The following is a 27,945-nucleotide window of genomic DNA, read 5'->3' as shown; positions in this document are numbered from 1 at the left end:
TCAATAAACAATCTCAGTAGCACTCTACACCCATGGGATTACCCACAGATTAAAAAAGATAACCGCGAGGGAGGGCATTAAGGTCGTGTGCTTTGCACCAAACAAAGCGTATACTATATGCGCCCCAAAGTAAACCGCAACGCCAAGCAATGGAAAATTTGCAACATCCCTCACAGGGCACAATATGCACCGTGTGAAACAGGGGTTGTTTATAACATCCTTCTATCATGTGTCAAATGCTACATATGCCAGACTGGCAAATGTACTAAAGGTGGTCACGTGAGCATGCAGCATCTCTTAAGGGAACTGCATCACCATTCTCAAAACTTACGAAAATCCGTATGCACGAGAGATGCTGGAGATCGTGGCGATTGAAGAAAATAAAGAAACATGCGTCAGCGTGCCTTCTATCAAGCAACCACAAAAGAAAAAACAGTATTTTCTTTGCGTCACGTCCCGATGCAGCTCACCTCAAGAGGAAAACAGTATTAGGGGTAAGTTCACGTCCTGCTGACGTACGGTTTTTTCAATCTGGGATTGTACGTGGAACGTATGTGGCTCTCATTTTATTTAATCCTTGGATTGTATGGGGTTGCATGGCGCTCCCAGGATAAGAAGAAAGGAAGAACCAGGTAGTTAAGTTCAAGACGAGGAACACGCATTAAATCCATAGTTGGTAGTCCAGCAGTATCTCTATCTCTGTCACTCCCTTCTATATTATCTTTTTTTTTTTTTACATTTCTTCGTCCTACTAATGCACCAACTAGCTCAACTCAAGCCCGTAACTATGTTCTAACCATACAAAACCAGCGCCTGTCGATGGTGAAAGCGTCAAATATGTGGTGGGTTTCATATGAAAGCAGTGGTGGTGAGTTGGGTACATTCATGTCCTTTATTTCCCTCAAAGTGTTACAGATTTTGGCGTATAATGGACGAAAGACAACGCTTCATTATTCAAGGTTCGTTTTTTGTTTTGTTTTGTTTTTAAAAAATGCAATCTTAAAGAGGCTTTAAAGATCTTCGTCAATGACATCTTTAATTGTCTTTCAATCGCAAACTATTCGCGACAAACCCCTAATATGTTTTGGGGTAATCTGTACATGGATTACCTAGCCAAGCAAACATCAAAATAAATTTGAGTCTTTGTTGCTTAGAATTGTGTTAAAAGAAAGTTCTAAACATGCCTTCGAGAACATGTTTCCCCCAGACTTCTTCTCATTATTTTTTCCTTTTTTGGCGTAGAGTTTTTTGTAGTATCTCACTGAAATGAAAGTCACGTACGAGACGTGTCCTTGCCTTCAAAACAATATACGTTTATGTTTTTTTTTTATTTATAATGATAAATAAATTAATTATAAAAAATTATAAATTTGTTTGTATATTTTTCAGAGACTTGGCATTGCTAAACTAGAAGAATGAACTCCTCTTCACAAACCAAACTATGTGCAGGCTCAAAAAACAATATAAAAAATCTGTAAAACGAGAGAAAAAAAACTTTTGTTTGAAAGTGTGTTGAAAGTTTACGAAATAAGAAAGTCGATCATTTTCCAATATATATTTATTAATAAAACCAAATAAATACAAACAATGTATATCGTTAAGAAGGCAGTGAAGCGTGTTTTACGCCCATGATTATGAATGTAATACTCTTAAAATTCTACACGCAAAAGAAAAAGAAGAGGTTTGGGCAAAATTGTTTTTAGTGGCACGTGCATGGTTTGGGACTTTTTACAACATTTTATGCTAAGTATAATGTACTAAACCTTATTTAAAATTTGATCTAACTAGGTTATCTATGAATTATTCTAAAAAAATGCATGGGGGGTCGGTCGCTAAGAATTTGCAATCGAGTCCAAATACAAAAATAGCCATCGACGACAACCGTCGAATTCTTACCGGGTCCTTTCCCGCACGTTTGAGATTTTTAATGCCAAAAAAGGTCTCGACGTTCAAATAAGAAGCGCTGTCTGTCATGCGGTATGCGCTACAATATATGTATATAAGAAGAACTACGGGGAATTGATTACACTGTTTGAGTTCAAATGAAACCGGCCATATAGTATATTGTCCATTTACCGTGGGAGATTGTGTTTAGTAAACACACGTATGCGCTGCCCTACACGTGTTCTTAAAAACTCACTTTATGATGAAAAAAAAATGACTCTTAATTTTTTTCTATTTGGGTTGACTAAAAAGAAACTGAGATGTTGCTTGGCAAGCTTCAGCGTCCCCCACTACAGCGGAGAAAACAGCATGGTAAGCGCAATATTCATAATACTAACGACACACACAAATAAAAAGTAGCTCATAGGTTCTAGGGAAAAAAACAATAAATCATTCCAGGTTTTTGTTTTTCTTGTAACAGCCGTGAGAAACACTAACAAAACATTGGACGCAAATTCTTCCTGGTTTCACTCAATATTGCTATAATTAGCTGGGTCAGTTGTGTATGACAATGATTGTCATGTTTGTACCTCGGCTTGTTAGAAAAAAGACACATACTTCGAAACGGCAATCGTTTCTGCAGTGTTTGCGAGCAGAAATCTAAATGTTCGTCTAGTACAAGAACCCTTCCATAGCTCTCTCCATCCCTTTAAACTCCCGTGCCTTCATCCGGGCGTACAACGCCACCTGCGCAGCTGATTCCATCGGGCACCCTTGACCCTTTTTAATGGCTCCCGACTCGGCAAATACGGACGAACCGTGCCCGGGGGGGGGGGAGCGCTCTGTCCGTTCAACGCGCACGCAGAGACGGCTCCTTTCTACCCGCAATGGCCAGGAGTGGCGTCGAGAGAGCCCCTTTGCAACGAGCCGTCCCAAGTTTCTCTTCTATTGTGCTCCTTTCCGGGTCTTCTAACGGGAAGTAATGAGGAAGCTCGGCCGGTCCCAATGGACGCCCGACGCGCATGCGCCGCCCGCCAGCAACGAGTCAAGCAGACGAAAAGAAGATGGCCGACCGCAGCAGGCACGCGCGCTGCGACAGCTCCAGGAGGGATCGGGCGGCTCGAACCACGTGATGCTATCACGCAAGGTGAGTAGCGGATACGGTTTTGATCTTTCACCTTTAAACGATCGCGTGAAAAGTTATGGATGTCCGAAGGGTTCATAAAGGCTGTCATCGGTAGTCTTGGATGGTTACGCTATCTTCTAGGGCACATAGGGATCATGCTTTTTCGTGCTCGTTTCGGTAACCTTCGTGACGTTCATCGAGGGGATATTCATTCGTATGTGCAGAGCACGGCAAAGTTACCACGCGTAAGTCACCGCCGGTTTTTGTTTCCTGTTTTCCATTGACGAGCGAAAGGCTGTGATCAAAAACTAACTGCGCGCTGGAGAAGGATCACCTGAGGCACGAACGTTGGCAAAAATTCTTTGTTCTTCTCAACATACTGTTGGAGGGAAATTCGAATAAGGGACGATGTTGTGTTTGCGTTAAGTGTCGCGCGGTGGAGCGGGCCAATTTTTCTACATCATTCTGCGGAACGCTGAAAAAGTGTTTATCGGTAACATTATCTCAAGGAGAAGCGCTAGTCAGTCAACCCATAAAATCGCTTTAAAACAATCGGCGCGCACGATTAAAGTAGAAAATAAACCTAATGACGAAACAAAATCTCAAAAAGTTATGACGTTTGTAACATAGAAAAAAAAAAAAAACCGACTCTAGTACGACGCAGCAGGTGTTCTGACGTCACAAGAGTACATTTTTGCTATCGCGCGATAGGTTCTGTATTTGGGTGTTCATGATGTCTGTCCTTTCGCTTTGGGGGGGGTTATCATGCTGTTATGCTATAAGAAAAGCTGTTTTCCATCGATTTGATCTAAAGCCCCTTGATACCAATTCAGGTTTCACAAACACATGAAGGTGCTTTAATAACATCTGGCGAAGCATTAGTTGACCGAAGTGCATGGGGAGACGCAAAAACTTCTGTCGCCGGAGACCATACGTTAACCATTATTATCAAAAGAAATACAGAAGATGCAATTTTTCCACTTTGGTGCTAATGGCAACCGAGCAAATGCTCAGCCGTCGGTTCACACCGTCCTCTTACCGGAATAGCTTTTTGTATTTTGAAAGGAAGAACATTAATACATGGAGTATTAATGGAGGTAGGGCTGAGCAGCAGAAATTACGAAACCTTTTCACAAATTTTCAAATCTAGACATTTCCCAGAGAAAAAAAAATTAACAAAAAACAGCTGATCTGAGGAAACACAAGGCTACGACGTGTGCGACCAAAAGCGTCGCTCTGGTTGGCCTTCCAGGATTTTCCAGACTCTCACTGCGACGTCTTGAGTACTGTGAATTCTACTTTGATTCATGGAACTAAGAAGAATGTTATACACTGTCAACTGTAACGGTTTTGCGGAAGCGATTACTACAATCTGCCACTGTGCTTTTTACACATAGCATCGAAATTGTTGCTGCCAATCGATAGCCCATGGTTATGACGAGCCACCGAAACATCTCGTTTGCGATAGTCCCGACGTGCTGCCCGAATTGAATCGAATATTTTTTTTTTTTTTTGCCCCTTCACCTGTACCTTTACAAATCACGTCCAGGTGATCATCTCGGTCGCCCAAGAAAACAACTGACTCCTCGGTCACGAGCTAGGGGCGGCCCAGCGAGTCATTATAATGGCTGCAGCAGCCATTATACGCCGCATTGGCAGTCGATGATGTGCAAAGGCGCCATACGCGTCTGCCCCTGACCGACGCTGTTGGAACAACTGAGGTCCGAGAACACAATCGCGAACCAAATGACCCAAGTCATTAGTGAGCCAGAGGATCGCGACGACGAGCGTCCCAGGAAAAGGACCACTTCTTGCTTTCCGACCGGGGTTATAAGAAGAAAAGAAGTTGACACATTGCACGTGCCGCCATAATGATACAGATTGGAGGCGTCAGTCCATACATGGCTTGCACGCGACGTCATAGCATTATGCTGGTGATCGTTCCTACTCGTTCTTGCCGAGAAAAAAACAAATTCGAGGGAGCGAAACGTGTGCTGCGGGAGGTACGCGCTCAACGTGTGTCGCTAGTGCAAGCCACGTATACGTTCCGATGGCCGCGCATGGGCGCCGACTAACTGAGCAAGTTAGAAGAAAAAAAACCACTAAAAGCATGTGTAATTGTTTTTTTTTTTCTTTTTGTGGCAGGTTTTACGCAACTATGGCCACTGACAAGGGGAGAGCGACAGGGAGGAGCTTCAGTTGTCCAGCCTCTAGCGTGAGTTTGGTATACCTCCGACAACGTTTTGGCGTCTACCGCACCTCGAGCGCGCGCGGCCAGCCAAGGCACAGCGGAAGGCACGGAGTTCGGTCACTGGAGGAGTTCGAAAGGCACAGGACCTGCTGTTCTTGGTGTGCCAAATCCGTTCTTGAAAGGATTCTTGAACGCCCCAAGAACTCTTTCAGCTCTTGAAGAACGGTTTCGCCTCAAACACTATCGCCCCCTAGCGCACTAACAGAGGCAATTGGTCAATGAAGGACTCTTTCGAATATAAAAAAGGAGCCTAAAAGAGCCCCTTATAGGTTTTTCACGAGAAGCCCATTTAGGGGGTGCTTAAAATAACTTTTTAGGGTGCAAAATATGGACGAGCCGAAGAACCCGTAAGAGGGTTTTTACGACCAAATTCCTTTTTGTGTGTGTCTGCATGTGTGTGTGTGTAGGGCGTGTTTCTCTTTGTTCGTGGAGTGCGCAAATTCGAAATTCGCACACAGCACGACAGTTTACGCGAAGACGTACGACACCCGCATCTTTTCATATCTCTATATGGTTATAAGATTCAATCTTATCAACGTTCATTTACGGTACATTCCGAAAATATAATTCCTGATTTGGTACATTTTAGAACGCTATTATATTTCACGGCAAACTTTCAGTTGCAAAAAAAAAAAAAAAAAAGCAAGCAAAAAATATCCGGAGACTTCGGAGTCGTACCAACTGTGTCGCGCACTGGATATGCCTCCTGTTACCATGCGGTCTCTGCGTGTAGTCGCGGTGCGGGTAAATTGCACGGAAAGATAGAAACACACGTACTGCGTTGCGGCGCTTTTAGATTTTAGTATTGAACATTTTTCTGGAAGGGTGTACTTCGCATGAGGGAGCTGTCTTCCGCATACTAAGAAAGTTTGCACCCTTCAGGGTGTAAAAAAAAAAGCTGTTTCAGATACTTTAACCCATGAGTACTCTATCAACACCCTTATCTGGAGTAATACATCATTTTTAATTGCAAAATATAGGGCTGTGGTATAGAACACCCTTACTTTTCGGAGTGTGTAAAAAGGGCGTTGACAAGAGTGTTACGGTGAAGTAGGGCGACATCCTTTGTGAAGGGTGTTCGCCCTTCAATAGCAGCTCGAGCCGAGGTTGTTTTAGCTACAATCACGAATAAATATTGCCTGTATCACTGCTTTGCCAGATGCATACCTTGAACGTAGATATATTCATTATTTACGTAACATATATTCATGAGAACAAATTGTCATACTCGTAACCTTCATAATTACGGAGACAGTCACCCGCAAATTGTCTGTGAATTGTCGAGCATATAAATCGGTGGAACATTCAACAGGGTAGTGGTTCCTCTCTCGTGCGTAATTAATTGTGTCCGCATTCATCGTCCCCGCGCACGTGAGAACTGCGTATGGTGTTTGTTGCTCGTAAACGGTTTTCTGGTCAAGTGATATCCCTACGAAGCGGCAAAGATCGCGAGAATCTTGCTTTTTCGGTGCTCACCGGCGGTGCTGTTGCAATACCCTTATGGCGGAGCCCTGGTACCGGCTAATTCCCACCCTTAAATGTGCAAATCAGCTTTTATATTACACTCTTAAGGATGTAAAGTAGTTAGTGCGCGCTTATCGACACAATACTGACCGTTATCTGGTGGCAACAAGAACGTACTTCTGTTTCGTACCCTTCACTACACTGAGCGGAACGTGCAGGTCTCTGATCTACCGTTTGATGGCATTCTACGCCTCCAACAAGTTTTCACGCGTTTGCAACTGAATGCCATCTTTATGCAAAAAAAAAAAAAAGTTCGTTGCGGTCTGTATTTTCTAAAGAGCTAGTGAAAACAGTCGTCTTTTGAGAGTTTAAAAGAAGGATCCCGTGCCAAAAAAAAAAAAAAAAAAAATATTAATCTATATGATTACGTCATAGAAAATAATTCTTGCTTCATTCTTTTTTCTCTTTGCAAAGAAAGTGACATTAAATGTTCCGCGGTCGCCTCAAATGTAGAACACAAGCGTGGCGGTTAATGCCTCGCCGAGTAGTAGGCGCACCGTCATTTAGCCCACGGGGGAGACGTGGACGGCCCATGGCAGCGGGCCTCGAAACTTTTCCGCTCGTCCATCCTTCAGCGCTGACAGCAGGAGACACCCCAGGTTGGAGTGAAGTGCGCCCTCGCTTCGCGATGAGGTGCGCACTTCGACGACTCCGCGCACCGACGACGCGCGCCCTCGAAACAATTACGAGGAAGTTGTCGGATTCCATATTCCGCTTCACACTGAATCCGAGCACAGCCGTCGCTCTATATGGAGTCCGGTGGAGCCACTCAAGCAGCGGCGGTAAAAAGTGCATCGTCATCTTTGGGAGTTTGCCATCGTCCGCTGAAGCAATCACGCACAGTAAATGAGCCGCGGTCCTGCGTTCTGTGGCGACGCACTTTTAGCGTTGTTCAATTGGCTTGATTGGCTCTGTTTGATTGCTTCGATTCGCGCACTGTTTGATTGCGAACTGTCCAGTTCTTATAATGAGGTCTGGCCCATATATACAGCGTTCTTGTCTCTGCAAAGGTGTTTCGTGTCGAATAAATAAATAAGAGAGAGCTTGGGGGCGTTACATATATAACTGTCGGGACTCATCTCCCACCTGCGGGCTTCGATACAGATGCACAGGCACCTTAAGTCTAGACGCAGCCGACGCTACGAGCTGATGGGACCAATCAGAGAGCATCAAAAGGGCACCATCGTGGTGTTCGTCGTGTTTTTGTATCCATTATCACCGAACAAATCATAAAGAAAGAAAAAAAAGGCCCGGTGAATGGCGCTTTTTACGCCGCTTGATTGGTCCCCTTAGCTCGTAGCAACGGCTGTCTCTGGACTTAAGCCGAAACGTATAGCCGTATAGCTGAATATAGCGAACTTTCGTCGAATCTCGACGTTCGGACTGATTCGACGAACCTTCCAACTTTTTTGAAAAAATTCGACGGGGTTCGACTTCCCCAATGGTGTTGGCCGACTTCATCACAAACATTCAAGTTCTGTGAAAGAAAAAAGAAATGTAAACGGTATACGCTATACATTCTGAGGCACGATGTGAGTTAGGAGCAGGAGGTCATAATCTCAACCCCGAGACACGGAGAAATAAGACAACGGAGGAACGACACAACATTTGTTTGATCGTCAGCCGAATCTAGGATCCGATTGAACCAATCAAGCAGCGTTAAAAGTCACGGGACTGGTTGTCTCTCTGTGTTTGCTATCGCAAACTAAAACAATCAAGCACGGACAAAAAAAAAAGTGCAGGATCGCGTTACATTTACTGTGCGCGTGGCAAGCATGAATATCCGCAAAAGTTGCGTTTATCTGTATTTTTTAATGCATCTTGCGATAGTGATATTTGGTAATGCGGTGAATTATACGGTATCATATTTTTCGACGCTAAATTTAAATTTTTTTGCGGAGGAATGAACATTAATATTGTAGTCCATTAATCGTTGCCCTCGATTCTAATGTCTGAATTGTGACTTTGCCGCATCACAAAGGCACTGAGTATGAACCTAACATCATTTTTTTTAATGTCTTAGATCATGCTCATAACTAATGGTGGCGTGTAATTGATAATCATCTCAAATCAATTAGAAAATTTATTAAATAAGAGCGATCAAACTTATGTAGTTAAATTTCTACCTAAGTATGCACCCCCCCCCCCCCCCCTTCCCCGCTTCCGGCAAACATTTATAAACGTTCCCAAAGTGCGCGTCTTAGACCGCCGAATTTTCTAGCCTCGATGATTTCATCCACAAAACGAGCAAATGGGATTTCCGGATCACGTGGCCGGTGCTTGTCAAATCTCGAATCGGGGCCCGTAACGCAAGACACATTTCCGGTCAGGTACTATACTTCCGGAACTATGCCTTTTCGATGTCCCTTCACATTTTCGTAGAGACTGAGCGTACGGAGATGCAACATTTATTTTTACAATAAATAAAAAAACATGTGTACTCTTTCTTATTTTTTTTTCTCAGACACTTCACACATTTGCCTTGCATCGTATAAACGCAGAGTAACATGACTTACCTCAGTATTCCGACTCCGAAGCAGATCCTTGTTCGCAATCCAAACATCGTCGTGGATCCCTCACATGGGCTCGGTCGGGTCCCCAGTCCAAACTCGGTCGAGATAAAATTCAAGACCGCTACAAGCTTGGTGGTGCACTGGATATCGTTTAGATAAGATACTGACTTTTTCCTCGTTGCTGTTTCCAAGTCCCTTCCCTACCATTGCTGTTTCCGGAGCATTTTCTTTTTCTTCTTCATTTAGCTAGCAGTATTCCAATGACCCGCCTAACCAACTATCTCTAAACTTGCCAATAAGTTGACTCCTCCATTCACCAGTGTCATTAAACGTCTTTTCACTCACTCACTCAGTATTCCAATTCATTTAGGGTAAACATCACCGCAGCAAATTCTTGACGATGGCCAAAACTTATTATAATGTACGCTAGAGGTTAAACTGCCGCTAGTGTGCTGCGGCAAATTGAAGTAGACAGCAACCAGTCGAAAACTTACTTCCGGTATGCCGCATTTCAATGTGAAAAAGTGACTGCACTTCCCTTTGCGCTCGATTATAAGAGCAACTAACCCGAATGATTCGTACGTACTAGGTAGCTTGGAACATTTCTCAGTCAGGCAGACTAAATAATTGGCCAGTTACGACATGTTTATTTCAAATTAATTGCGTTAAAAGTGGTGCTAAAACGGCTTCGTACATGTATTTATGTGAACTGTCGGACACTGTTAGTGCGAACACGACCTCGGCGCTTTTCAGCGTGGGGGATGTACGTGCCAAACGAGCGAAGGACACCTGGAAAACAAAGAAAGACGGCAAGAACTACGCAGTAACACTGGATCAGTGACTGTGCATGCACGATCAAAACAAATTGAAGGCCACGTAATATAGTTCGATTTTCAATAAGTAAGTCCTGCTGTATTCTTTATGTTTTTTTTTTTTTTTTGCGAATATGTTTGTTCTACGTTCAAAGCATCACCCGCGCGCTCGAAATCTTTGATAAAAGGTGCCCGATAAAAGCTGTCCGGCAGAGAGAATAATATAAAGAGACGTATTGAATATTTTTAACCACTCTTAAAGACGAAAGACTCATTTGCTTTTAGTGACAAGACTGGCATATTAGCAATATATAAGCGTCACCGAAATGCTGGCGAGCCTTGAACACACTCTATATTTCTTTCGATTGTTATTTTGCTTAGAATTGTCGCTTGTCTTTACACACCTGCTGTGGAACAGAGGTTTGGGCCTGAAATATAGCGAAGTTAAACATCGTTCACCGATGAAGAAAAATGTGTTAACTAAAGCAATTGCCATTTCACTATGTTAATAAAGGTTGTTGTTGTTATTGGAAACATCTTTATTGAAGGAAAAGGAGAGGAAGGGGAGGGGGAGTGAGGATGAGGATAGAAAGAATTAGAGGAGTTGGGTGGGTGCCTCTATAGTCCGAGGCTCCAGTTGCCTTGAGTGCTGTCATGGCTCTCTTGACAAGCGTCTTCTGCTTGCTCGAGTCCTCGCTTCGCAGCTCGACTGCCCAATCCTCTTCCCTTGGGTCTTTGCATACTATTCGGTACTACCAAAATAACAAAAGTGTTCCATGTTATTTTCCGGTAAAGTGACAAATGCACGCGCGTTTTCCCGTAGGAATGCACAGGAGTTGTACGAAAGTAGACTGGTTGCTGTCTACTTCAATTTGCCTCCCAGAAGCCGCATAAACACTAGCCCAGTTGAAACTCCAGCGTAGTTATAATAACTCTACGGGCCAAAGTCCTCGGGCAGACCTTTCGCTAAATTACCCAAGCATAAAAGAGAATGTTGGGAATGTAGGTACACGCGCTGCACGTGCTCGCCTTTCCTATAGAAAAGATTGAAGTGCCATTTCTTTTAGATTTTTGCTCTCGAACAATTAGAGCTGAAGACGCGTCAGCGCGCGTAGCGCGTGTACTTACGTTCTCGGCATTCTTTCTGATACTTGGGTAATTCGTTGGGTAAAGGACGCCATATTTGACGGCGACGTTTAGATCGCATGCTCAGAACGAGCTTACATTAATAGGTTGCTAAGACCGGCGATCTTAATGGTGAGGAATGCACGTTGCAAAATAACTCTGGAAGCTCGCGGTCAGCACGCACTCTGCAGTAGCGCACACAGTAATGACCGCCAGTGAATACGCTCTATTGTTATGGTGGGCTAGAAGGGGAAGTGTGACAATCGCTCGCTTCGTCCAGCAGGAGAAAATGTCAAGGATGTTCAGCACGCAGCAACGTTACTAAAACAACTCATTTGGGAAACTGCCATTGAGCCTGCTTTGAAAAAGTGGTTCCGATCCGTACTCGAGAACCGAACTAAAGGTGATCACAACGCCGCCAATTCTCACGCGGCAGATGGAGTCAGGTGGTCGCGCGAGGTTTGGTGGCGCCATCTCCCAGTGCCATTTCGCAGTACCTATATCAATCAACTTTCATGTTTTCACTCGCCGCTAAAGGATGACGCTCTTATCATATTTAGTTTGGTCCCGGTGGACCCAAGCGGTCCGGTTTTCAAGGGTGTTTCCCAACTGGGTATTTTAGTAACGTTGGCACACAGCGTTAGCATCGATACGCCCGCAGGATCGCCACAACGGCACTCCGCCGCTCTGTGAACACTAAAGGAGAAGAAAATGTCTTCACCGTTGATCACAATCGTGAAGTGCCGCATTATGAACATTTTTTGTTAGCCCTAAGGAAATTGGGCGCGGCACACTGAGTTCGATGCAATGAAGACACGCTGCAGTGAAGCTATGGTGGGCTTGTGAAGCCCCTCGATGTACCACCCTAGCTTCGTTCGATTTAGCTGCACCTCCTGCACCGGTGCAGAAAAGCGTAGGGCAGTGTACTTCCGGTATGTGTATTAAGACACGACCGGAAGTACACCGCCCTACACTTTTCTGCACCGGTGCACGAGGTGCAGGCAAATCGAGCGAGCCTCTTATATCGCCTGCAGCAGGCACGTAGCCAGGATTTCTCAAATTCAACGCTGCCGTTCCATCCAGCGCGTCGGTGGAACGTCTTTTTAGCTTGGCTGGAGACGACTTTAGGAGGAAAAAGTGAGAACACTCCTATCAAGAACTTTGAAGGTCAATTGCTTCTGCGAGTAATCAAACTATTTTGGTGAAAACGCAAGCCATAAAATGACTATTTATTTTAGGCTCGCACTTAGGCTTTTTTTCTTCCTTTTTACAGCGGAATTGTTAAGGGATAATTTTCCTAGGATTGTGTTCCCCAGCAAACACATGATGACACAAAACTCAGAACAGCTACTGATACTGAGCGACGGCGGCAACCTTTCCGGCCTTTCCACTCTGGCTTCCCAACTTGCGGCCGGCCATTACTTCATTCCCACCACGGTACAGCTTCGCTGGTCTTCCTTCTTCACCCGAGTGGAAAGGCTGAAAGATTTTAGCACGCTTTTTGCCGCGTTTAATGCAAACTCGTAAAAGGACGTGCAGGGTCTGTCAGACCCCAAGCAATACCCGGAACTAGAAAAAGTGACTAAAGCCCATTTTTGAGGAAAGACTGCCTCCCAAATTCTACAATCTGCTATACTCCAAAGTGTGGAGTAGACCCCTTTTTGCAACTGTCATTAAAGGCTGGTTCACACTGCCCCGTTTTCTTTCGTTAAGTTACGCTACGTATAAGGCACCGAAACATTAGTGTCTCGAATGTCGCGTGTCATGCTTTCTCCTTGAACTGGTAGCCTCGCTTCAGACATGTACAAATTACTCAAAGAACGTAGTTAAGTTAAGTTACTGAGTATCGACGCCAAAAGTAATTGGAGTAGAGTAGAAATTTCGCATTTGTAATAGTAATTGAGTAAATCACTAACTAATGTAAAAAAGTAGCGAGTTACTCTGAAGTTACTTTCGAAGTTACTCTTTTATATTTTCGTGGTAGCAAAATGAACAGCAGTTTTGATCCGTGAAAAACCCAGCGAGCCTAAAATAAATACAGTCAATTTATGGCTTACGTTTTCACCAAAATAGTTGATTTACTCGCAGAAGCAATTGACCGTCAAAGTGCTTGATAGGAAAGTTTTTCCTTTTTCCTCCTAAAGACGTTTCCAGCCAAGCTAAAAAGACTTTCCACTGGATGGAACGGCAGCGTTGAATTGAGAAACAGGCTGTGCAGGGTCGGGTAAGCGAGTGTCGGCATCTTAGATGCCCATGACGAATTATGTGAGGTTTGCTTTGGCTAGAGGGTCTTATATAACGAACTTTCCTCCTTTTTTTCTTTTTTCTTCGGCAAGTTGAGATTGTTAGTTTGTTATGAATTTATTTCATAATCTTTATTCCCACGAAGTTCGGAGAGTACGCTGAGCGAATGAACTTGACCGTCAAGGGTTCAAGTATCGTGCCACGACGATGAGATCATCCAGACGACTGCGTGTCTCGCTACAATGCTAATGCTACGCTACTGAGAAAAAAAAATTGTTTTGGTTTAACAGAAGATGGAACGAAGTGTACTTCGCTGCTGACGACGGGTCCAACAAAAGGATCTCCCAAGGGTGACTCGCAATCCTCGCCGGCGACTACGGTATCCTGACGCGCCTGACACGTCTGACAAGTAAATCGTTTTCAACAAAGAGGTGGTCTGTCTGGCGTCGAAGATCGGAAGGACGCGTAGTTGAACTACGTGAACAAGCACCGTCGCTCGTACAGTTGCAGCTGGAAGCGGGAACGTGCTCCCATGAACGGATTATTCATGTCTGCGTTTGTTCGCGGGGGAGTCGGGCTTTGCAAAGGGGTATGCGCTGGCGACGAGGCGACCATGGGAACAGGCGCCCAGCTGCGAGGTCATTCCAGTGGTGCCTCAAGTGGAACCCCCAAACCGCTTAAGGTAGAACTCACTAAAGACAGGCAACATGAAAACAACAACCCTGGGAGTGTCCCCGTCTTTCACGGTTGCAGCTGGAGGCGCGGCGCCTGCATGCATTACCGGATTCAGTCAATACCCGACCAAGGCTTGTTAAGCACCTCTTCCTGCGTTCGTGCGCGCCGGTGATAGGTTTTGGCTGCTCGTCGCCTCCTTGGCCCAAAGACACCTGTGATTGTGATGCAGTTTCTACGGCTACCGAGTATAAGTGCGTGAAAACGGAATGAGAGGGGGCTCCTTGTTCGGGAATGTCACTTCATCTGCCGGCGCCTTATTTATTTCTGCGCTCAAAGCTTTGTGGTGATTAAAATTAGCACTAGACTTCGGAAGTAGTTAGTAATTTGAGTAGAAGTTACCTGAAAAACTGTAGTTAAATTAAACTACTAATAATCCAAATAAAGTTGTAATTGAAAGTTACCAAGTTACTCGGAAAAGTAGTTAAACTACAGTAGTTTGAGTAGAGTAGTTGACCTACGTCTAAATCTGCCTCGCTTAATATGAAGCACAAAGGTCCTGGTAACTTCAACGTAATATTTCGTAACGTAACTTCACGTAAGAAAACGGGGCTAGACAGGCTTTCCTCAAAGCTCGTTTGAGTGAAGCCTCAGCATCCTCCGGAGGCTTCGCTCAAAGCCCAGATTGGTTCGGGTCTCCCTGTCGTCAAAGCTAGATCAGACCATATACCCTTCCACGGCATCTTTCGGTGCTGTTTGAGCGGCTGACTTCCCGGCTGTCTCGCAGCTCGAGATAGTGACGGGTGCCTGACGACAGGCACAGTTCGTCATTACGAAACGTGAGCCCTGACACAGCTAACACCGTCCACACTGCGTATGGGACTTTCTAGCGATTGTAACCACGGAGAAGCCTGGCCGTTGCAATTGTTCTTCACTTGCTTTTCGCCTGGTCCTTGACCTCAGCAATAAAAAACATTTAGTGTTCGCTGTTTCTAAAGTGTGAATATTTACCACCCGCTTGTCCGTCTGGCTTGTAATTCGTTATGGGTCATACTTAGTGTCCTCTTCATTTATTCAGATTCAAAAACTATATATTGTTATGGCTAGTAGGTAATTCGAAGGCCTTGTTTCGTCGGGTTCCGTCGTCAAACTCTAATAACGTTCATTCCTTCACACACCCACTGTTTGCACGAAACACCTTGCGGTGTGAGCTTTTGTCCTACACAAAACTATTTGCGGTGCGAGCGTTCATGTTCCACAACAATATGTTCCAGCTCACCCGCTATGAAATATACGTTCTGAAGTATTTTAATTACGTACATTGCGGTAGTAGCAGTGCATAGCAGACAATCATCATCTTCATTGTATGGGGAGGTGGCGTCCCTGGTGGTGATTATGTGAAGCAGGCACTTTCAGTATAAAGGAGGCTATGTCTAAGCTATAGGCTCACATGCCTCTGCCTATGTCAGCGCTGAAGAGATTTGTGAGATTCCGTATCGTTATGGCGCATAGTTAAACAATATGACGGCCGCCATGTTACCGTGCATGCATGCCATCTGTTCTCACTGAAACACAAAAACAAATAGGCCAGAGTGCATTATTTTTTTATTTTTTTATTTGACCTTACCAGAGATAACGCTGTCAGTAAGGATTTAGTCACATTAACGTCGCGATAATTTCAAAACACGAGGTTTCAAAGCTCGCAACGGTTGCAGAGAGGGGGAGAACAGCGTTGCTAAAGTAATGGTATCAATGTAGTCGAAAGAGAAAAATAAAAACAGCATAGAACTCGGCGATGGGGCGTTTCTGCCACCTGCTTCAAACGCCATAATCGACCTCTTTGCGCGTTCCACGTCAGAGATAAACAAGATAAGACGTGCAGAGGACGTCAACGAGCAAGACACAGCACGTAGAAACGCGCGCAAGCTGTGCTTGCACAGCGTAGGTTGTGCAAGCGCGAACGTGACGGCCTTGACTGGAGCATTCGCTACACGAGCGCTAGTGCAGCCGCTGAGGCTTCATTCGAAGCAAATAGCTCGCGCTTTTAGCATGCGCGGCTAACATTAGCCCATGCTAAGCTGAGATAAGGTATAATGCCAGTTTTAGTCACGGTTGGGTTGGGGAGACAGACTGAAGAACGCAGCCGAACCTGTCTGCACTGAGGCACCCTGCAGTCTGCATGAAATCGGTTGCAAAATAAGAGGAAAGGAATCTCTTACAGGTTCTCTAATGTCCACTACAGCAAATGTAACGAGACGCCTAAGCCTGGCAGAGTACTGCAATACAGTCGATGCACGGTAAACCATACTGAAAAACCACGGTGACGAGGGGACACACACACACACAACAAAACGAGAACAAACACAGCACCGTCCTAAAACACAGTTGCAAATCTTATTTTCAGAGTCTCGTTTATATACAGCAACCCCCCCCCCCCCCCCCCCCCCCCCATTGTCGACATAACAATAACCACCGACCCTCAAGTATGACGAAGTGAACATAAAACTTAAATTTGCAACTGTGTTTCGAAGCGGTGTAGTGCTTGTCCCCTTTTTTCGAGTTCCCCCGACTCCGCTTTTTTTTTTTTTTTTTTAAGTATGATTGTTTATCAGCGTTGCTGCGAAATCTCCCGCATTTTTACATGATAAATGTATTTCAATACTGAGATGCAAATATATTTTTCAACTCTATCTCGATACAAAGATACAGACTCGAGGTATCTCCAAGATACTACAGCGATACATTTGTATCACGATACTCTCTAGACTAGAATAGCTTATTTAGTGGTCTAGGCTTAACTTCGATGGATAATTATATGATAAAAATCTTAAATTCTATTTTTTTCTTCAATTAACAAAATGCTAAAAAAACAACTTCGAACTTTTCTTATTTCTTATATCATCCTCATTGATCTAACGTGACTAGCCAGTCCGGCTAGACCGATCTAACTAGTCAGTATGGCTACGCCACCGCTACCGCAGTGCATCGAGGAAACTTTAGCAAGTTGCACGTGCGAAGACCTCGCTGCGGAGCTCTGCATGCCGTCGGCCTCCTGTGGACTAAAGTTATGGCGGCGTCACGCACGCGCCGAACGCTTACGAGAACGGTCTATTATGAGGCTTCAACTTCCGACAAGTGTAGTAGCAGCCCTTCGACGAGCAAAGCTCCTTCGTTCGATTGTTTTTGTCCAAGAAGCGTCAAATGCGCCGACGCGCGAGACTCGTCCCTCGTGCGACCCACGGAAAAAAAATGGCGGCGGAGCACTCGCTGCAGGTGGCACATGGCGCGTGCGTTCGCGCGACAATGGTTGGCGATACTTGTAAGCGCGAAGCGTGAATTTATCGAGGGGTTTTATCGACGAGATGTGCCAGGTACTCCCTGGTGGACCTGCCACGTATATCGACAAAACCCGCTTTCTCCGGCTGATGCTCGAGCCAACGCCCATTCTGACCGCTTAACAAAATTGATTCAACAAGTTCTATCCCCCTGGAACGACGCGTTCCGGGACGGCGCGTGTGAACCGCGTAAACAAGAGAGCAGCGGCGATTGTCCATCGCCGATGCTTTCTACAGCCGCTGAAGGAGAAGCTGCCCGTCAATCACGCGAGGCTGCTTCTCTCCACATTTTCGCTAATGAGCGAGGGCCCGACGAGTGTGTCTTGGCAGAGGCCACAACCTTCGCGGCGACGAAGGACCCACCGACGGCGGAAATTTGTGCCTCCTCTTTTTCTCTGCCTTTCTTAACGGCTGTCTCGCGGGAGACAAAAACAAAGTCGCGCATTAATCATCGTTGCCTGTCCCCGGGGCCACGCGTTCAATGGGTTGGGCCTGTCATACGAGACAATAGCGGCACAACTTTGCGTCGTACAGAACGCGTACTCCTTCCCTTGAGACCCGCGCACGCAAACCGTCTTCTATAGCCCCTTCCCGCCGCTTCACGCGGTCTTCTCTTCGGTACAAAAGCGCCCCGAACTTTGCAGCCACGGTACGTAAAGCAAGGTTTTTCAGCCACTTCTCTATAGGGGGCATTCACTGGACGCAATATTTGGGCGCACAGTTAACAGTGCATGCTCAAAACGAGCTCACACTTATGACTGTTAAGACCAGCAACCTTTATGGTGTCGGACGCACGTTGAAAGAACTGTGGAAGCTCGCCGTCAGCGCACGCTCAGCAGCCGCGGACTCAGCTATGGCCGCCAGTGAATACTCAGTCCCTATATACAGAGACAGATGGCTTACACTGACGTCCCATCAGCAGCCATCGTGGTGACCTGACTGCTGAGTCATACCTTCTGCGGCATACATTTTGTAACACCGAACACGCGTATGTCTCGGCAAGGACAACTAGGAATGGCCACCAACATGGCCTGATGACGTCACGTGCACGCCATGTATACGTTAACAATCTTCGTTACCATTCTTCGGCCATGATTGCTACTTTGAGCTTGTGACATCTGAACCCAGTGGAACGGAAAAGCCGATGGCAGCTAGGTTGTCGGAAAATCGGTGCAAGAGGGCCATCTGTCCCGTACGTGAAATAAATGTGAACACGGTTCGTTCCAGCCCTGTAACTCTGTAACTTTTTTTTTATGCGATTGCGCATGCATTTTTTTATGAATACATAAATATTAAATAATTATTCCATAAACCTCTGGGGAGCGACAAGTAAACGTGGATGCACCGTGCACCAGATCCAGGATGTGCGCATTCGTCCTATTTAACCCCCTCCTTCCCTTCCCTCCTTCGTACCACAGCGCATCTTACGTACGAGGCCTTACCGTAAAGTTCATCAATCAATAAATAATTAAATTCAAATTGTTTTGTTAAAAATAACTACCTTTTCCGAAAGTGATCACGAGACTTTGCACGATAGCTTCAGAACGCCGGATTTCATATGATCCTCGATGAACGAGGGGCACCTAAAAAATCAGCTCGTACAGGTCAATTTTCAAAATGTTTAACTTGATGATCGCACACTTTTACTCAGGGGAATGTTTACCTTGGCACAGGCGCTTACTTATATAAGCAACACCCGATGACTTATGTGATACACGCTATACGAATATCTGAATGTCAAACGAGTGTATGAGCCGTGAGGTCGCTCTTGGATTACTCCTTTTTTCGCGTCGTGTCGTAAAGCAGGCCGTAAACTAAATACAAGAGAAAAATATAAAGGAAAGACATGATACGATTGACCATTTTTTGGAGGCCAGGATGTCGTAGCAACTTGCAAGATGGCAGATGTAGGAAACGTGCAGGATATAACTTTAAGCAAGGTCAAACGACGCGAGATGCCATTTTGGTGGTCATAACTTTTATCATTGCGGATGTGAGTCTTACAGGAGATTGTATTAAAAGAAAAGCACAACCATCTACCTGGCAACTAAGTGACCATTGTAACGTCTAGCTTCTAGAATTATATTTACAGTACCTTTCATGACGAACATACGTGCGAGTCATCTGGAACTTCTCGTAAGATACCGGTCAAGCACCCTATTTTTTTACTTAAATAAAGATGTAGTTCTGGTGATGGGTTAATGCTCGCTTGAATAAACTTTAGTCGCAGTTAGGTGCGCATAAATGTCACAAAGATTTGAATGTTGCACAAAACCGATGGAGCAGTATAGACATTAGATGCATCCATCAAGGAATGTCTAATTTAGTCCGTCCAATACACACAAAAAAGTGCGGATTTACAAAAAGAACTCGTTTTTCTCGCTTAACCCAGGGCCGCCATTCAAGAAGTCTCATGTCCAGTGACGACAGCACCGAGGACGACACGTTCCGTGTCAGAGGCCTCAAGTTCTCCAAGGACTTCACCCGGGACCTTGTCGAATCTGCCCTGCAGTACACCCCGCGAGACGACGATGTCTTTGTCGTCTCGTACTCCAAGTGCGGGGCAGCCTTCGTGCAGCACATCGTACACCTCATCTTCAACCAGGGACAGCCGTCCGGCGACTACGTCAAATGGTCACAGGCCACACCTCATCTGGAGCTAGTGGGCGCCGAGGCTGTTTGCAAGATGCCTCGACCCAACGCCATAAAGTCCCACCTTCCCGTCGAACTAATGCCGTGGTCCAGCGAAGCTAAGTACATATACGTGGCCAGAAACCCCAAAGACTGCTTCGTCTCTATTTTCCTCAACCGTCAGTTGTTCCTCAAGCAGAAATCCATGGACGCCGCCTTCCAGGAGTTCATCAGCGGCGACATGATCTGGGGCGATTACTTTCAGCACGTGTCCGGATGGTACTCCAAGAAGAAGGAACCTAACGTGATGTTCGTCCTCTACGAGGACATCAAGAGATCGCCGCACGAAGTAATTGAGAAACTCGCAGCGTTCTTGGGCGAAAAGTGGCTGGAGTCCATCCGAGACGAGAGCACCCTTGACAAGATAGTGCACCACAGCAGCTACGACTTCATGAAAGAGCATGCCACGCAGACTGTCAAAAAATTCGAAGAAACGCCAGAGGAGGACGTAGACGCACCCATTGTAGAAACGCCGGCCATGAGGACGAGGACGTTTGCAAGAAGAGGAACGGTCGGCGACTGGAGGTCTACCCTGAATACGAAGCAAGAAAGACAGCTGGAGAAGATCTTGAGAGAGAAGTCTAAAGGAACATCCATTTGGAAATTTTGGGTGGACTTGGATGAAGAAGATGACAGCGACTTCTGATGAAGGCAAGAATCTCGAGGCAAGAAAGTCTCAAAATTCGTGCCCAAGTGTTTCAACTTGTCACTAGAGGTCGTCAGGCTCTGGCCTGTGGACAGTCAGCCCTAGGAACAGCCACCGTGGCTTTACATCCAAGAGTTTCAGTGCCTTTTACACACCTAACTGCCCGTCATCTTGTGCACTATAGCTCCAAGGGACATCAAGGGGAACGCTACAAGGTGGCGAAGACTGGGTGTTAGTGCATTTTTACGGGCAAACGAGGCAACTAGTCTTTTTCCCTACAGATGCCGAGCGTTATTGATATGAACAATTCCTATGTAGCAAGCTTAGAAGTTTAACAGCCATAGTTTAAGGAACAACTTGTATACCCAAATCGTTTTCCTTCTCGCGATGTAAGACTCACGTGGTGATGCAAGTTCTAAACTTCAAAACTATAGCAGCGCCGTTCCACGATCCCATGTCTAAAGTCATGTATTAAAAACTCTATTTACTTTGTTGATACTACAATAACCACGACCGTGTTGATATTTTTTTTTCCACAATGAAGAGATGGAAGCCATGTTCATGAAAAAAAAACGCAGAGGTTGGTTGTTGATAGCGCTGTTCTTTCGTTTTTGAAACCCATCATTTTCAGTAATACAGACACCAGGATCCCTTGCCTGCAATTTCCTTGTTTCATCAAAGCAAAACCAACATACTTTTTTATGATTTCGCACTTCTACGCTCGGAACAACCTCATTGAAGAACGGAGTTGCTTTCCCGTGGTAACCAATGTGTTCAAAACAAAATGGAATTTCAGAGGTCTACTCATTCGAAGGCGTTAAAGGTTCATTCACACAGTTGCGTTTGACTGTGTTTGGCTGCGTTAAGGCTGTTTGCATCGAGTTATTGCTGTGGCGACCCTCAAGGGCGATTCACACACTTGCGTTGAGTCCGACCTAGTGCGAGGCAACAGCTGCGTCGCAAGCCGTTGCAGTTGCACGCTGTCGGACTGGACGCAAGTGTGTGAATCGCCCTTAACAACGAGCCCACGGGGTTGCGTTGTGCTGCACGACGCAACGCAGCGCAGCGAGGTCGATGCCACTGTGTGAACGAGCTTTTATGCTGTACGAAGCTAATGAAGTGAACTATATTTCCCTCTACTAATTGACGGGGGGTTTTAGGTGTTTTACAATTATAGGCCCTAAAGCATAAAAAATGGCATCATTTACACCGAAATTGCTTCAGTGGCAGTGCAACATGCAATGCGTTAAGGTCAGTGGCAGTGCAACATGCAATGTGTTAAGGTAAAATACATATTCAGATGTATTTAGAGCAACCGAAATCACTATCAACTTGAAGAAAACTTGAAAAATTAAGTGGAAATATACACTTGCGGCACCAGTCTTTGATTCAAGGTGGAGGAGGAGGAGCAGAATAAATATAGTAAGAGTAAACGGTGAAGGATCGTTCTAAACAATCCTCTGGTGTAGTTCTTAAAACACACGGGTTATGATCTTCGCGTGCACTTTCTTATGTAAACGTAAATGACATCTTCCAGCAGCTTGCGGATTGCTTTGAAACGATTCAAAACCACTCATCAGGCGGCTAAAGTTAGACGACCTTCGTAGATGGTTATAAACCGTTACCAAGGGCAAATAGCAAACTTTCCCAAAAAATATGGAACAAAATAAAACGTTTGAAAACTACCAAAGCGGTTGGAAAACATGTTTAAAGTTGAAGTTGAAAGTTAAAAGAAAGTTAAAAGTTAAACAAGTTCACTGAAAAACGTGCACGTCCAACGCGTGCTTTTGTGTCGACAGGCTTTAGAGGAAAGTTACACTGAAAACATAAATATATTTTTTTTAATAAAAGTAGGCGAGGTAGGATTTCAGAGAAAAGAAAAGAGAGGGGAGGGGTCAGTGCCAAACATTTAAGGGCACTGTTGCAAGCCGAGAAGGCTGAGGTGCACTATGCTTCGTAGACTTTCAAGCGACGTCTACGAAGCATCACATACTTATTTTTTACCAGTTCTTCGCGGTAGCAGATAGAGTGCTGGGAAACTTCTGAACTCAGCGTATATGTACAGCACATAATAAAGTACTTTGCACTGTTTCCAATAATCACGTGTAACAGCCATAGTTGGCGTTATTTCCTCTTTACGCTGCGATCCACAATAGACACCTTTATTTGCGCTAAGTTTGCAGCTCACGGCGACAGAAAGATTGCAGACAGCAAGAGCAGATCTAGGGAACCGCTCTATGCACAGATAAATCTGGTGCGAATAAAGACAGAAAAAAAAAAAAAAAACAAGTCAGATAATGCCTCTATCGCACAAATTGTGTGCCGCACTACTAAAGTCACGGGTGCGCCAGCGCCCGTGGCTTTGATTTTCCCAATGCTGCAGAACCCATGGGACTCTGAATTAAATCCCATCTCTGGTTACGGTTACATGAATGCAATCGTAGAGCATCGAATCGAGCAGGGACCAATCGCACCGCAGCATGTCTCTCCACTTCTTCCTCTTCTACCCATAAGCGTCAACTACGGGGGGGGGGGGGGGGGGGGGGGGGGAATGGGGCGCCTGCCTCCCCCCTCAGAGCGAACTCTAGGCCGCCCCACCCCCTTGGCCCTTCGTTTTTGCGCCTTCCGGGATGCCCGCTTTTCGTGCGGAATAGTTCACAGAATAGGCACCGGCTATGAACATTTAAGGCGGACTTAGCATTTTGCCGGCCCAGACAGCCAGGAAAGTTCCGGGAATTCGCTATGTGACAAAGAAGGGGAAGGGACCCAGAAACTATGGAGTACTGGAATTGCGGGATAAAGCAGGACCAAGTGATGACTAAACGGTAACCAGAACCGCGCGCAGACGCGCACACCGATATAGCAGACCCTAAACCAGGGGTGGCAAACAGGCGGCCCGTGGCTCGCTGACACGCGGCCCGCCGACTACCGGCTACGGGTCTAGGTTCCGATATGTTTCGAGCGCTAGAAATGGCATCCGCTATCGTGATCTTATCTCGCCGATTCCTTTTCGCTCGAAAAGTCGCTCCGCTCTTTTAACGTATTCACATAGTTTTTACTTATCCGCGTTCATTTGCCCTTTGTTTCGCTTTATCTTTTGCTTCCCAGCTTTTTATAATGTACTACTATTCCGCTACTAGGCTGCAAGCGCCAGCTATTCATTGAAGGATGCATCTCGGCTGCGCGAACTCTCGATGAGCAGGAGAAGCTGCCGAAGATAAAACTACAAGCTCAAGATTCTCGCCTTAAAAAAGAAACCAACCATTAAAAGACAAGTATGGGTATTGCAATAGAAATCATCGAGAAAGCAAGACCTGTCAAATAACTGATTGTTTTTTTTAGAGAAATGTTGAGCTTGCTTAATTCCTGAATGAATTGAGCAACGGGAACGACAGACTTGCTTCCTTGTTGTATTAAAAATACGAGCACGTTGGCGGGGCAGTGTCATTTAAATTATTATCACATCAAGTCAGGGCCTAATGTAGTCATATAAACAAATAAAATTTAAAAATGACCCTGGCAAAACTGAGTTTACAAGAAGAAGAGAGCAGGAGGTCTCTTTACTTCTAAATTTTTTCACCCCCCCCCCCCCCCCTCGCTAACGTTGGCCCCCGGCCTTCCCAGTGTCGGCTATGTGGCCCTTACGCTCAAATGAGTTTGAGACCACTGCCCTAAACGAAAGGTCAATTGACATTCTTGAATCGTAAGCACAAACTGTGCCTCCAAGAGGCCTTGGCCATCTTCATTTCGAGCAAAAAACACGCGCTGCTATCGTTTCGGCCAAACTTCGCCTGACGCCCGCGATCACAGTGAAGACGAGTGGCTTTCTAATGGGCCGTGTCGAAACGCTAAACCTTATTGCAAAAGAACCTATGACATCCGGCTGGTGGCGCGCAGAAAACGCTGAACCCACCAGACAACGAGGGGCATCTTCGTTCAGGCGAGCCGAAGATTGTAGAAACGCTGCTCGATGAATGGAACCACCGTCACGCCAGGTGACACAGATAAGCCGGACGCGTTTGGGGGCGGAAAGGATGCACAAAAGTCCGAGGGGTTTTCGTTTCTTCTTCTGGCGGTCTCCCGGCTGGTTTAGCGAATGGGCAGCGCCACTCAACTTGGAGCTCTGGTGGCTGCCCGTTGTAAGGTGCGGCTCGAGAGTAGTGTACGACTAGAGTGCCAGGGGTGGCCAGAATGGCATGGGGTTAGAGCCGCAAACAAAACTACAGAAGTTCAGACAGCCGCAGGAAAACAAAAGGGGGGGAGGGGGTTACTTTTAACAAGCAACGATATGGAGGGAACAGTTCTTTCCAATGGGGACACGTATAATTGTCGACTACAACAAATAACACCAGGCAGCAGAACGCTTTTCCAACAGCTAAGCAAAAATGAATGCGTGGTTCGCTAGCCAGCCAGGTTATGTGCATACGGTTCGAAATTATCTAACAATAAAGGAAACAGGGTCACTGGACACCCCTATGTGTCAAACCGAAGCCCAGCTAAATGTACGCAGTGTAGTGCAAGGCTGCCAAGTCTGCGTACATTTTTTTATCTCTAGAATTATTTTCGTCTTGGGGATATAGGAGGAGAAGGGAGGGCATAGGGAGGCACGAAAACCAAGGAGCCGCGAGCCGCACTTGAACCCGCGAGGAGCCGCATGCCGCTCGCTAACCGCAGTTTGGCCACCATTAGACGAAAGACGAGCCGGTCGTTCGAAACCGATTAAGTTAGAGAAACCTTCGCTCCCTTCTAGACTACACCGCCAGCTCACCTTGACAAACAATGTATACAAGCACTGCTTTGACAACAGCTTGAAGCGTTTTACAACAAAGAAGAGGAATGTTAACCCAGGGAAAACTGTGACATCGCTTGGTGAGTGTCTCTAAATGGTTGTCATTATGGCCCGACTCAAGAGTGCCGAAAAAAGAACCTGACACGTGTCTTCGATTGGTCAGTAATATGTTAGAAATGGAAAAGCCTGCCATGAGGTGCCGAAAGAGGCGGATCCAACCAACACCAACAGCTTATCCAGAAGACACGTGGTATTGGAACACGCCCACCGAGACGTTTTACGAACACACAAATATATAGAAGTTCAGACATACCCTTACCAACAACGTTCATCGAATGAAAAAGGCGAAAGAACAATAGCATCTAAGCATATAACAGAACATGCCATGTCTGCATCTCTTACACTTGTATCACTTTTCGGTCTGGCACGCGGCGTCCTGAAGTTTTTAAGGCTCTCTGTACCTGACCTGCCAACATTTCATCACTGCTCTGTCCAAGTTTAATATTGGTGAGTGTTTTGTTTCTTCTGCAAACGCTATTCCCAAATAATCTTAGATGGCCTGTGGCCTTTCATAGAGGGCCTATGTTGTACTGCTATTTTGTTTAAAATATGCTGGACGCGAACATTGTGTTGGTTATCTTTCTCACCTAACGTGAATCAACTTTTTGTACTGAACGTTTTTTATATGTGCCTAAATACTTCCAACTCTGTTGGCAACTAGATTTTAATTCAGTTACGAGTCAGCGCTATGTTCTATCCGGTCTCTCTTCATTTTATATATTTTTGCGCTGTTTTATTATTCTGTATAACAACCACCAACTAGCCCATCTTTCTACCTAATTACAGTATATGTATGTCAGTATTATGCTTTAAAATAAAGAGGAAAATTTAGACACGTTTTGTTCGGTCGTATCGTGACCTCGTGAGCACCATAAAATAAAATATAGTGAACGCAAGGTAATTGCTAAAGCACGTTAGGATACATATGAAAATGAATTCACGCGCACTTCAAGTTTTGGTGCTTGTTTCTTTTGGATAAAACTGCGGTTTATGCTTTTCTCAGATATTTTTATGTGGCGTTGACGGTACATACCGGTATGTTTCCATGATTGCTTTTTTTTTTTTTTTTTTTTTGTAACGTTTTATTTAGACAATGTACAAAAACTGATCGATTATCTGCATTTCAGCAGAGAATAGACCAGGTTTTGAAATATTTGAGGCTTTAGGCAACAGATGCACACCAGAAACGCGCAAAATTGTGGCAATTTAATCCTGAAACCAGGAACAGCAAGGGGCTGTTCACACGTCCCTGTGACGGACGTGGCTAACGTGGCGATCGCGAATTAAATTTAAGATGAAATTTATGTGCTCTAAAACCTGGAGGTCTGGTATCTGGGTACTCTGAAGTGTTCTAGATTTTATGTTTCAGTTCTCTAAAATTTATATTTTCATGCCCTCAAAATTGTTCGGGATTACATCATGAGTTTAGCAGCCCTGCCCTCAATTTTTAACGCACCACCCACCAATTGTTTCTATATACTTGTAGTTCCTGGGCACGCACAATGGACATATATTTCATCAAAAGACCGCGATTGTCAGCTGAAGCATTCAGAACGCATACGCAAGATCTTTCTGCCGGCATTACTCCTCACAATGGCGATACCTGCGCTCCAGCTGTGGCCGGTACATCCAGGGATGCGAGTATATCTCAACACAGATTGTGGACGACATCTTAGAATCACTTTCAGCGATCGTGAATGTGACTTCAACTGGCAAGCCAAGCTCTCGGGGTCGCCATGAACATACTCAACCGGCATCAACCAAAAACAAAGGTGGACGAGGCGTCTCGAAGAGTTGGGAATCCACCTACGAGTGCCTTTTGCACAAGGCACAGACCGGTAAGGTGCATTGTGCCACCTGCGTAACGGCTAGCGAGAAAACATTTCCGCTCCCACGTACATCGCAAGACAAAGATGCGCAAACCACTTTCGTTGAAAGTGGTTTCCAGAACTGGAAAAAGCACTTGAAAGGTTTAGAAGTCATGAAAATTCAGCTCTTCATCGCGCGGCTTCCACGGCACTGACAGCAGGCACAGGACTAAATGTAGCCTCTGTGCTCTCAGAGTCTAAAATTCAGGTAATGAAGGAAAGTCGTAAAGCTTGTTGGCAATAGTCATCGGTTCGTTTTTTGGCGTTCCAAGGTCTTGCACTGCGCGTTCACGATGATGACGAGGGCAACTTAATTGAAGCAGATTTTACTGTTTCGCGAAGCTGATGTACCAGGGCTAGCAGCATGGCTAAACAAAACCGGCTATAAGTGGACCTCCCCAGATG

At 45.4% G+C, this 27,945-nt stretch overlaps 1 protein-coding gene across 2 annotated transcripts; it reads left to right on the top strand.

Annotated features, from left to right (window-relative positions):
* Positions 1–915: 915 nt before the first annotated feature.
* LOC8032706 (sulfotransferase 1C2) lies at positions 916–21,330 on the top strand. Of its 2 annotated transcripts, XM_040504621.2 has the most exons (4): positions 916–959; positions 2,197–2,256; positions 2,865–3,031; positions 19,879–21,330. In XM_040504621.2, the coding sequence occupies exons 1-4, from the start codon at positions 929–931 to the stop codon at positions 20,821–20,823; spliced, it is 1,203 nt and encodes a 400-aa protein (XP_040360555.2). In that variant the 5' UTR covers positions 916–928; the 3' UTR covers positions 20,824–21,330. The 2 variants fall into 2 exon arrangements, with proteins under 2 accessions (XP_040360555.2, XP_040360556.1); XM_040504622.2 differs by lacking the exons at positions 916–959; positions 2,197–2,256 and adding an exon at positions 5,156–5,225 and having other exon boundaries at positions 2,928–3,031.
* The last annotated feature ends 6,615 nt before the right edge of the window (positions 21,331–27,945 follow it).

Source organism: Ixodes scapularis, unplaced genomic scaffold (assembly GCF_016920785.2).
Source record: "Ixodes scapularis isolate PalLabHiFi unplaced genomic scaffold, ASM1692078v2 PGA_scaffold2__306_contigs__length_199485367, whole genome shotgun sequence".
NCBI lineage: Eukaryota > Metazoa > Arthropoda > Arachnida > Ixodida > Ixodidae > Ixodes > Ixodes scapularis.
Note: the sequence above shows the minus strand (reverse complement) of the source record. Positions and strands in the feature narration are given on the sequence as shown.

What these genes read in the sequence shown, in the direction of transcription:
- LOC8032706 (XM_040504621.2), top strand. Translation starts at nt 929, where the DNA reads ATGGACGAAAGACAACGCTTCATTATTCAAG. An exon ending in ACAGCGGAGAAAACAGCATG is followed by an intron (nt 2,257 to 2,864) that starts GTAAGCGCAATA and finishes TCTAACGGGAAG; the next exon opens with TAATGAGGAAGCTCGGCCGG. An exon ending in ACGTGATGCTATCACGCAAG is followed by an intron (nt 3,032 to 19,878) that starts GTGAGTAGCGGA and finishes CGCTTAACCCAG; the next exon opens with GGCCGCCATTCAAGAAGTCT.